Source organism: Euprymna scolopes, chromosome 6, assembly GCF_053919585.1.
Source record: "Euprymna scolopes isolate OS-2025 chromosome 6, ASM5391958v1, whole genome shotgun sequence".
In the NCBI taxonomy this organism is placed as follows: Eukaryota; Metazoa; Mollusca; class Cephalopoda; order Sepiida; family Sepiolidae; genus Euprymna; species Euprymna scolopes.
In genome coordinates, this window is record NC_136487.1 from 110,337,654 (window position 1) to 110,350,453 (window position 12,800).

The window sequence follows — 12,800 nt, forward strand, 5'->3', positions numbered from 1 at the left end:
AGCTACTCCTTCAAACTGAATTACATTTTGGCAAAATTGGAAATTATTTTTTTTCAGGATAATTCCGTTTTAATTTTTTTACACAAAGTTATAGGTAGTCAAATCCATGGTAGAAGGCAACGTCAAACAACAGTGTATCACCAACAACTTTCACTATGCGAAAAAATGTTTTAATGATTTCATTATATCTATGTGTATTAGCTTTGCTGGACGGAAGTATCCCTGAAGCATCTGAAGATACATTAAACGGTCTACTCTGTAGTGTTTGGATATATTACTAGTTTCGACATGTCAATTAAGCAAGTGATATTATTTTTTTTGCTTAAAACGACATATTAAAAAATCGATATGTTGACTCTATCTCAACAAGCAGCGATCTTCATCATTCCAGTAATTATAGGAGCAATCGAACTCATGATAAAGGTTTTTAAAATTACCTGGAACATATACTCGGTGAACCAAGTGCAATAGAAATATAAACAATTGCAGTAAAAGGGGTGGTTAAAATCTTAAAAAAAAGATCTCTTGGTTTAAATGACTGAAATGGATGATTATGGTATTTGGTAGGATGATCCAACCCCAACAGAATCAAGATAAAAAAATAATTCTCAATCGTCATTTCGAAATAAAGGAGTTTAATTGTTGTTGCCTTTGAATAGTTTGCCTGAATGGAGAACTCCTTAAGTTGCTTAAATATTGACAATGTCTATCCCATTTATGTAACCCATATTTTTTTTTAATATGAACCGATCCATCATTCTCCCTTGTCAGCTTCTCAGTTGCAAATGTGGTAAAGATGTCTGCATTGACAATGTAATCTTCACAATCTTTAGGATCCAAACATCTCGTTCGTAGAATTTAGTTTCCAGTGTTCAACAGTATGATCAAGTAAAAAAGCTTATAAAGAACACTAAAACGCCATTTAGAGTAATATAGTTGGTATTCCCTAGACACTTCCTCATTTGGGGGAAGCCAGTTCACCAAAAAAAGTCATTGAAAATTTTACATCTATATCATTAATTGCTAGATGAAAGATAATGTTTTTAAAGTGCAACAAAATGTACATTACATAAAATAAATCCAATGTAATTTTTTGATTCAATTTAAATTAAATTTTTATACGTTACTTTGTAAAATTTATAAAAGTGCACTTTGAAGATAAATAAATTTCAAATTGAATCTTGTACCTTTTTTTTTAAAGCTTATAGTAAAAACATTTTGTTTAACAATTTTCATGCCTTGGATGAAATGCTTTTCTAACTTGTATCTTATCTTTTAAAGATTATATTTTAAAACTCTCCTTCTCTCTATTTCAGTTTGTATTTCTCCTCACACCACAACTCATTTTTTTGCAACCCCCTTTTTTAATACAGGTCTGAATAATGAGAAAATCTGAATTTTTCAAAACAAAAACTTTAAAATAACTTTTTTAGATTAATTTTTTAAAACTTCTTTCAGAATAGAAAATCTTTAAAATTTAATAGGGAACATATTTCATATAGGTTTCATTAACACATATTCAGTACATAACGAGAAAAAGGACTGTATAACTGGTTACGGTCAATTGTAGTCCTCGCCAGCGAAAGTCTTTGTTATTGCCATTCTATTATTATTATTATTATTATTATTATTATTATTATTATTATTATTATTATTATTATTATTTAAAACATTTTATGTCCTGTTCTTTCGCGCGAGGACTAATAAACAGATATAAATGTAGCTGAATAATTAAAAGAAATACCTTTCCACGTACGTAACTCTACTGGGATTGAATGCCCTCCTTTACAATATTCCGAGTCGTATGTGGTTCGGAAGTAGTTCGAAATCTGAAAAAAAAATTGCAGTAAATAATATGAATGTTACCAGAAGAATAACACATCACCAAGTTTTTTTTTTCAGAAAAATGGTAAAACATATAAAGCAGCATTTAAGTATAATCTGCGTCCAAAAACCTTTCATAATGTTGCAATACTCATTAAAGTCCAACACGTTCTCACCGTGATATCGATAGTGTCTAATGCATACCGATTAAATGTCTGATTACTGGGAAGGTTCCCCATAGCAGAGAGGTTAGCATCAAGCGGTTTTAGGGCCATTTCAGCTAACAGAATTCTGGTGAAAATTCAGGAGGAGTCAGCATCAGGATCGCCATGTTCTGGTCGTCTCTGCTTCTGTAGCAAGTAAAGACTCATTAAGCATGGAAATCAATGGAGTGGGAATGGCTTCTGCACCATTCCTTTGTGAAAATTTCTCAACTTTACATGCAATCGCTGAATCTTATTGTTCTCATTGTCATAAATAACGAATAGTTGCGATCAACGAGTAATTTATACATACCAGATAATCCTGAAACATACTCTCTATGACCTCTATATAGAAGAATAAAAAACAACTGTTGTTTTTTTTTTATTTTGTGTGACAGGATGGAATTACATCATATATCAGAACATATGTGACACACACACACGCACACACACACACACACACACACACACACACACACACACACACACACACACACACACATATAGTGCACACTCTCCATAAAAATGACTGAAAAAGGTTATACTTTACTACTATTCATTTACAACCATGGAATTACGTCATTATTTAATTTTTCATATGTAAATTGTTATTTCTGAATACCTAATGAAAAATATATACCAAACGTTGACTTTGCTTTTCATATTTTTAAAATTTTCTTATTGGGGTGTGGAAAAGAAAAGGGGCTAGATGTAATAAAATGACGTTAGTTTTATTAACATTAAAAAGGTTAGCAGGACTTTAATGGAGTAAGAAACAGGAAAGAGTAAAAAAAATATAAAATATGTATAAATCGTATAGGAAGAGAAAGGAGGAGGGGGGAACAAAAACATCTTATAGACTGTATTTTCTCTTTTCCCGCATTCGTCGATCAAAGTTTTCTGCTCTTTATTAGAGTGCAGGATAGAAAATAGAAGTTCAATATTTGGTTTTTATTAACGAGTGAAAGGTGATTCAAACTGAATTATAATATTTGATTCATTATTTGTTTTGTTTTACGGCATATCAACCCTTTCGTTCTTTTTAATTTCATTCTAGTAAAAATGATGGACGCTAGTTCAGATTCAAACAAAAATAAAAAAAAATCGAAATATTGAACTTCAATTAAAACAAATGGTGTCACTTTCCTTGTTTAATTTACATTTGAATAATAATAATAATAATAATAATAATAATAATAATAATAATAATAATAATAATAATAACAACAACAACAACAACAACAATAATAATAATAATAATAATAATAATGGTAGATCAATGAATCATGAAATCGTGAAGATACATATTTTTGTAACAATGCAGAAATATGTTGCTAATTGTGATATGATAATTAAGTAGATAACATTGTTTTTCGATGGGAATTTCATTTTGCACATGGAATATATATTTTTTTTTATTACATTTTCACCACAAACACGGCACATTCAGCAATTTGATGCAGAAGGCTACTATCAAGGACATAAGTTACAGGATTACTATGTAGGGAGTTTAACAGCAAGATGTCTATTTACATTACACTTGAACTTCTGCATGTCAGTACAGTTAGGGAAGCAGAAACCCGGAAGGGAGTTCCAAAGTCTAGCAGTTCTGGGGAAGAAAATATTAAAGTAGAAGGCCTTCTGACATCTAGGGATATCCATTTTGTAGAGGCGGAACTTTGCTACTTGTCGGGTTTGTCGGGGGTATTTACGTCGTAGGGCACAAAGGCTTGTAGTAGTAAGTCGGAGCATCTACCATTAAAATAATTGTAAAATAGACCGAGAGATGCAACATTTCGTCGATGAGACAAAGGTTGAAGCTTAGATAACAGTTCAGGACATCAAGTTGGTGACTCTCTTTTGAACCCTGTCCAAACGTGAGAGACAAGTATCAGATGCACCAGCCCAAATATGGCAACAATACTCCATACATGGGCGAATGGTGGCCTTATAGAGGTATAGGATACTTTCAGGCGTAAGTAACTTTCTAGCACGGTAGAGAGAGCCCACCTTCCTCGCAGCAGCCTTGGCATTGCTCTCGATTTATCTGTTCCAACTCATGTCCCTGTGAACGTTGAGCCGAGGAATTTAAATGAAGTACTTTTAACTGTTGGTGGTTGAGAAGGTTTCTTGTAATTATTGAAGGAAACAAGCTTAGTCTTGGCAGCATTGAATGCTACCATCCATTTTTGTCCCCATTCCACAACAGACTTGAGGTCCTCCTCTAGCGTTTCCGCCATTGCTTTGAATTTGTGTTCAATCATTTTTCCCTCGTGCCTGTCATAGAGCGTGGTGTCGTCAGCAAATAATCCCATTTCAGAGACAATTATATCAGAGAGGTCATTTATGAATATCAGGAATAATAAAGTTTCACGGATCAATCCCTGAATGACACTTGCATTTAGATCATATTGTTTTGACGCACGACAATCTGTATTCTTCTATTATTTAAGAAGGATTTAAGTATCTTAAGTATTCATCCAGTAATACCATAGGATTTGATGTTTATGAGAAGACTATCGTGCCATACCCTGACAAAAATCTTGAATATATCTAGGGCTACTACCCTTCTCTCCTTTTGCCTTATTCAGTGCATAGTATATACGTTCAGAAATTACAGTTAGGATATTTGCAGTAGAACGGGCTTGCCTAAATCTATAGTGTTAGGCGGACAGTAGTGTAGCAATTATAAGGTGCTGGACTAGAGCTTGATGAATTATTATTATTTATATATATATATATGATGATTGCAACGTCTTGTCAGACGAAGGCCACTCCCTCAGGTACTGAAAGTCCATGAGCTGAAAATGACTTTAGTCTTGCCGGCAAAATTCACACGCACAAGCAGACATGACACTGAAGACGCTCACTGGTATATATACATATATATATACATGCACGCATGCATACATATATACACATACATACACATACACACATACAAATAACCCACATATATGCATACATACATACACATTACATATATGCATACATAGACATACTTATATATACATAAACATACGCAAGACGGCCATTGGCATGCATACATATATATATATATATATATATATATATATATATATATATATAAACGCAAATATACATATCTACACATACACACATACATATCTGTAAACATACACACATATATACATACACCATGAATAATACACATACATACGTATACAGACACACATGCATACATACAGATATACATACATACACATATACAAATACATACACACATATACATACATATACCCATACCTACACATATGCACATACATATATACATACACTTACCTACATATACATACACGTACATAAATATGCACTCATACACATATACATACATGCTATTACATACATACACATATATATGCATACATACACATGCATACATCTACATAGATATACACATACATAAATACACATACACACGCCTATATACATACATGCACATACATGCATATATACACATACATACATACACACACAAACATATATACACATACATATATGCATACATATACATATAGATATACACACATATACATACACATATACATAAACATACATACACCTATACATAGATACATATAATGATGGCAGATCAATTATTACATGCTTCCAGCATTTTAGACCTACGCGCGTCACAACTTTTCCATCGCAATAGGACCATTTTTTTATAGACAAATGCCTGATGGTGTTACAGAATTTTAGCTTTGTACGACAGCTAAATCTCTCTCTCGGTTCAAAATGTTGACATCCAGCAACAAGCAAGAGCAAGATAGCCAGCAACAAGTCAAACTGCAGACCAGCTTAATGCGGGTACTGGTCTCCCGCTTTATGATTTTTTTAAAATCAGAGACTTGCTTCTCCTAGAGGGGTTGCCTTCACCACGGCTTATGGGAGCCCCCTCCACCCCATATACACATGGAAATAAACACATGCGTACATACAGAGTTATCCAACATAGTATGCATGTGCACACACATACAAACATAATCACGTAGAGGCACACATATACGCATATACACACATGCATATACATACGTACACACAAATATACATGCAAAATACACATGAATAAATAGTCCAAAAGCCATAAATAGTAAGTGATCAGCGACTGGGCCGTTTTTGCCCCTTTTCCTCCCTGCTTGAATTTTTTCTTTCCTTTTTTTTTCCAAATAAAGTTTGTTTCAGACTCATTCTTCTGCAGCACATGACAATAATATAAACAAACTCGCACATAATTTTCCAAACAAATCAACGTACGAACCGACGAGAACACAGTCCAACTGAAAATGATTTAAAGACACTTGGATTTTTTTTGTACTAAACCTACCTCTTCAATTAATCTCCTGTATAGCTGAATAGTTTTACTTACATGAACAAACAGTAGAACCAATGTTTTTAAAGGGATTATCAGTTTACCATGAAACAGTTTCGGGGATTTAATATATATATATATATATATATATATATATATATATATATATATATATATATATATATATATATATATTCGAAGATAATTCATGGCCTGAAGACGTAATCTCCCTTAGCACGAGTGAATACAGAAACATGTATGCACATATGTAGCCAGTAATGTTTATATAAATAAATTATATATATATATATATATATATATATATATATATATACATACATACGAGGGGCGTGCAATAAGTAATGCCCCTGACCCATTTCCAGTTGTCTGATCTAGCTGAAATTTTGCATGTGCAATGATTTATATCTCTACGGGTTATGTGGCAAATTACAGCTCTGAACTAATTGTAGTTTCTGTTATACAGCTGTTTGAACGGAGTCAGGTGTGAAATGGAGCCTGTTGAATGTCGAGTAGTGATCCAGTTTTTGTATTTGAAAGGACGCGTACCACAGGAGACTTTTGATGAAATGAAAGAAACTTATGGTGATAATGCCCCATCATATGACCTTGTAAAACGCTAGCATCCTGAATTCAAACATAGCTGCAAGTCTGTGGAAACAGCTCTCAGACCTGGTCGCCCCACTTCTGCCATTGATGAGACATCTGTCCGTCAAGTTGAGGCTGCCATTTTGGAAGATCGGCGCATTACTATTCGCTAAATAGCCCAAGATATCAAAATTAGTACATGGTCTGTAGAAACTATCATTCATGACTATTTGCATATGCATAAGGTGTCTGTCAGATGGATTCTCAGGTTGCTCACACCATTCCAGAAGCGAGAAGGCGTCGAGTGCTCGAGGATGAATTTGGAGATGTGCCAAGAAGATGAGTCAAAGTTTTTCAAAAGACTGATTGCACAGGATGAAACCGGGGTCTATCACTATGATCCAGAGACCAAAGCCCAGTCAATGCAGTGGAAGCACTTGGACTCACCACCTCCAAAGAAGGCAAGGGTGCAGCCCTCCGCTGGCAAGGTCATGCTCAGTCTTCTGGTTCCAGGCGGAGTAGTGATAACAGATTTCCTGGCAAAGGGTACCACAATTACAGGAGCCTATTATGCTTCACTTTTTAGGAAATTAAGGGAAGCTATCAAAATCAAGAGGCGGGGCAAGATCAGCAAAGGTACCCTCCTCCTGCAGGACAACGCTCTGATCCACAACTCGCATGTCGCCAGATCAGAAGCACGGGCGTGTGGTTATGAAATCCTTCCCCATCCTCCCTACTCTCATGACCTTGCACCCTCTGACTTTCACCTCTTCTCAGCCATGAAGTTGTTTTTTAAAGGAAAGCGTTTCCCAGATGATGCAGCCTTGATTTCTGAAGTCACGTTGTTGTTGGAGGACAACCTGGGGTGTTCTACAAAAACGGTCTCCAGAGCTGCATCAAACGAGTGAAGAAATGCATAACATTGGGTGGTTTCTATGTAGAGAAAGACTAATAACTGTGCCAAGTTTCGTTGCTCTACTGCTATGGGAAGTGGGTCAAGGGCATTACTTATTGCACGCCCCTCATATATATATATATATATATATATATATATATATATATATATATATATAGCTGAGGTGCCATCAGCTAGAATCGAAACCAAAACATATAGCGTTTCAGTCTTAGTCATTATCGCTTGAACTATCGTCAGATGAATAAGAAATAGGTAAAAATGAACAGACTATAACGTATAAATATATATTTGCCCATGTGTGCAAACACGTTAAGTTGACTTATGCCTGTCGAGTTCTAATCTTTTAATTTTTGCCCCTAAGCAGCTATTTTTATCGGCTAAAAATATAAAAGAACAATCTACAAAAAGGCAATCATTTGATCCTCTTCGCACCTCTCATCGACCTATCGTCTCGTAGGAAATTCAGTTTGAAAAAATGGAGTGAGATAGAGACACAAACGTATTGTGTTATATAAATTAGATTATATCCTATCTTTATAAAATCGATGTTATAGATAAAACATTAACATAAGAAATATTTAAATGATGAATAATAAAACTGGCAAATTTACAAAATGTATGAAATCATTACGTGTTCAAGCAAAGAATATAAACAACTGAATTTAATCCATGGATTTTCTAAAAGAAGCTCTTCTCACCTCGAGAAAGCCAATAAAATGACAAATTACTGATTAGAATTAATTTGAAAATCTTTAAAATTGCAAAGAACTTTTACCATTTTTTTTTAAGTTAAAGAATGTTTCAAAATTGTCCAGAGAATCATTGTATCAATGCAAGTATTAAAAAGCATAATTTAAACCTGGTGGAGAGAAATTAAACACTATGTTAGTAGAGCAAGGTAGTAAATTATGAAAATATGGCGTTTATGTTACGCAGCATTTTCCAGGTTTCATCTCCATCACGCTAATATTTCCCCTGTCTGTCTGTCTGTCTGTCTGTCTGTCTGTCTGTCTCTCTCTCTCTCTCTCTCTCTCTCTCTCTCTCTATATATATATATATATATATATATATATATATATATATATATACTGTTGTGTCTGCACAAATAATTAACAAGAACACGAAAGTAAAGGTATACAATAATATATTAGGAAGAAAAGTTATATACATATTTACATGTCTTCAGATATACTTCAGTTGGAGATATTCCGGCAGGTGGCGTGTTGCATGTCTTACTGGAAGCAGCATAAGCGTCTAGCCTATTTGACGGTCGTTGCCGGACTCCCCCGATATTGGTGATTGATACCTTTATATATCTCACTCACCCACCTATATTAATTAGTAGGTGTCTCCACAACATTTACTTTTCTTATTGTGTGTTTGAGTTCGTTCCTTATAGACTCCAAAACGGCCGAACAGATTTGCTTTAAAATTTACAGAAGTTTAGTGTATAAGTCTGGGAGTGATCTTAGTTAAGTTTTGTCTGAGAATACTCCCGATAATTACCGATAATCGATAATCGAAACCATTATTTTAATTTATCTATTATCGATAAAGCCATTTTTCCATGTCGTCGCTTAGCAACAATGATAGAACAACGGGTCGTGAAAATTTTAGTGTGAGTAAGTTGATAGCGTGTTTTTTTTGTATGGCGTGATCTGTAGGTTCAAACTCCGTACATTAATGTCTTAATTTTTTTTCATTAACTGCAAAGAATTTTATAAGACTTGAAAATTTACGCGTTTTGTAACAGGGCAAAAATTATGGTTCTATTTTTGAGCATCCATTGAACAAGCAACTGATCATGAAGAAATTGCAAAGCAGTCTACGTACATATTTAGTGAAAATGTTTCTTATTTGTCGGCTTTACAAAACGTAGGCCCCCAACAACCAAGCACAAGTAGCATGTCCAGCAACATAAGATAAGGAATTTTGGACTAATTGTAGAACTATACAGCGAAATCAAGAAATGAAAACATTCAAGAAATCATGGCCCTCAAAACCTCGCCAAAATAGTTGGTTTTGAGCTGGAAGAATAGCTGCTAAGGGGACAAATCAGAGAAATTGAATTGTTGCTAGCACGTTGCATCCACTGTGTTGGGGGCTACGTTGATCAGTAAGGTGTCAATATAACCGAAATTTACTAAAATAATTTTAGGATTAAAAAAAAACAATTATTGGCATTAACAAAGATACAGATTAAAATAAGCATAAAAAAGGCATCAAAGCAACCTCCGAGCAAGGCCGGGTAATACTGCTAGTATATATATATATATATATATATATATATATATATATATATATATATATATATATATATATATATATATAAGGTAAATTAAGTTAGTATTTTTTATCGCAATAAAATTGAAAACAAAAAATCAGTCCGACCTGACCGGGTAATGGCGGCGACAATCTTTGACGGTTGGTATCGTAAGAGTTTTCCACCCAGTTTCCCATCCGTATCTTATCATTTTCAGTGTTCTCCCATTTTCCACTGCGCCATCCTAGTGGTCCAGGTTCCATCCTGATGGTATCAGGCTGGGACCATGGTTGGGGCATAACCCGCCGTATAGATTCATTTCCGACCGGAAGTCTGCAAGTCATTCTACTACTGGTAAATTTAAAATTTTATTTTAAAAAAATTAATTACTTTCGTAGTAATAAATGCGATCGTCCGCGTCTTGTCGGGCAATTTTAAATGCTGGCCTACAGAGGTAAAAAGAATGGCCATAAGTGTACGCGTCTTGTGATTTTAAACGTTGCTTGGGAACGACTCAGTTATTCATTGCACGCAATGACGTTATTGCTATTATTGACGTCATAGTTATTCCCGCCTTCGTTCTCTTTTTCTATGTTTATTCAACGGGATAAAACTTTGAGATTTGATTCTTTTCTTTACGAGCTCTATTCATATCTTTATCAATTATTGTCGAAAAGAACATTCTCAACCGCTTCGATTTTACCAGCTGAAGTACTCGTTCACGCATCGTTTCTCGAATGTCATTGAAATTTAAAGCCAGGCGATAAAAATCCTCCTATTCCAAGGAGAAGATTTTTAGATACTTTCTATTTAAGTAACTTTGTGGGTGCTTGCGCAGAAGAACGCGCCGCGAATTTAACGAAGATTCCCGACTTTTGAAGACAAAATTTCAGATTTGGCTGAGATAGGTAAACGATAAATTGCCCGTTAAGAAAAATCCAAAGCACACAAAATACAAAAAGGAAAATACTGGAATCGTATCCTAAACGTATCGCTAATCTTAAATTCGGGTGAGCCAACTGCGCCCCCTTCGAACAAAAAGATAAAAAAGAAATCTATTATCAACCGTTATCCTCATTTTTGTCTTCCTTCCCACAAAACTTCATGGGAAGCGTTCCTCAATCTTACTACCCACCAAAAGTCAAGGGGGCAATAGACCCTTGACACCAAGAGTGAAAGAATAATCAAAAAACATTAAAAAAATACAAAAGAAACGACTCTTTCTTCTATAAAAAAGAATTATCATTATCAGCTAAATATTCTTTAAACAAATTAATCGACTATCCTCCACTCTATATTTATTTAACACTAACAAGCCGCCCGGCATTGCCCGGTCGTAAAATACACTTAAATATGATATTTTGAATAATGCAAATTTCTTTCTTTTTTTTTTTTTTTTACATAGGCATCACCACATTATCAAGGCCCAGGGGCCACTCAAGGATAAGAGTTAAAGAGTGTACAGTAGAAATTGGACAATATAGTAATCATTAGTAATGAAAATTTGGTAAATTTGATAACTTATATGGAACGGCTCATCAAGAACTTATTTACTTTAGACTTGAACACAACCATATTGTAGTCAGCCGGAAAGCAGGAAAACGGAAGACAATTTCACAGGCGTGCAGTTCTAAGAAAGAAGTTTTGTTCATAGAATCTACGTTTAGGTTTAGGCACAGATAAAGAGTGGGGGGAATTATTGATAGTGTTTACAGCTAGACGAGTGTTTCTTGTGAAAGTTTGGCGAGGGGGGGCCATAGATTGAAGCTCAGTCGAACACTTTCCATGAAAATAACGATACATCAGAGACAAACTCGTAACATCTCTTCTGTGAGATAGAGGTTGCAAGGAGGAGAAAAGGATATCTCCTACGAGGCTACGAAGTCTATTTTGAACTCTATCAAGGCAGGACAAGTCCTTTCTAGCAGCTCCTGCCCAGATGTGGCAACAGTATTCCATCCTTGGACGTACCTGGCTCTTATATAGATAGAGAATTGCATCAGCACTGAGATAATTACCGGATCGACAGAAAGATCCCACCATTTTTTCAGCGGCCTTGGCAACAGATTTGATGTACGTGTTCCATTTAAGATCAGGCGTAATGGTTAAGCCCAGAAGCTTGTCAAAACTTGAGGCCTCCTGAAGACGAGAGCCATTCATTTCAATTGATGCCAAATGTGGATTAGAATGTTGATGATGTAAAGAGAGAAGCTTGGTTTTAGATGCATTAAAAGTAACCAGCCACTCCTTTCCCCATTGTACTACATGCTCAAGATCAGAGGAGAGAGAATTGGAGAGAACTTGGTCGTTTACTGTCTTAGATGTGCTACCATAAATGGTAGTGTCGTCAGCATAAATGTCTACAAATGATGTAAGGATGTGATTTGGAAGATCATTAATGTAGATCAGGAAAAGAGTTGGGCCCAGGATGGACCCCTGAGGGACACCGGCATTAATACTGTGAGCTTCTGATTTTTGCCCCTCAACTACTACTCTTATGAACCTATCAGAAAGAAATGATTTAATAATTGAGAAGACTTTTCCAGCTATACCATAGCAAGCGATCTTATGAAGTAAACCTTTATGCCATACCCTATCAAAGGCTTTAGATATGTCAAGAGCAATTGCCCTAGAAAGATTGCCACCGTCGAGAGA

General features: G+C 35.0%; 1 protein-coding gene and 1 long non-coding RNA gene across 4 annotated transcripts in view; one reads left to right on the forward strand and one right to left on the reverse strand.

Annotated features, from left to right (window-relative positions):
• Positions 1–10,659, reverse strand: part of LOC145277865 (cilia- and flagella-associated protein 68-like) — a 52,152-nt gene extending 41,493 nt beyond the window's left edge. For 2 of the 3 annotated variants that reach the window (XM_080129824.1, XM_080129821.1), the window contains exons 1-2: positions 10,274–10,653; positions 1,745–1,829 (exon numbers count right to left, since the gene is read on the reverse strand). In XM_080129824.1, the coding sequence (XP_079985950.1) occupies positions 1,745–1,829; positions 10,274–10,489 (301 nt within the window). In that variant the 5' untranslated portion in view covers positions 10,490–10,653. Of the gene's footprint in view, positions 1–1,744; positions 1,830–10,273 lie in introns of all 3 variants that reach the window. The other variant, XM_080129822.1, reaches the window with a different exon arrangement.
• LOC145277866 (uncharacterized) overlaps positions 1–12,800 on the forward strand; it is a 157,099-nt gene that overhangs the window by 108,546 nt on the left and 35,753 nt on the right. The window lies entirely within an intron of this gene.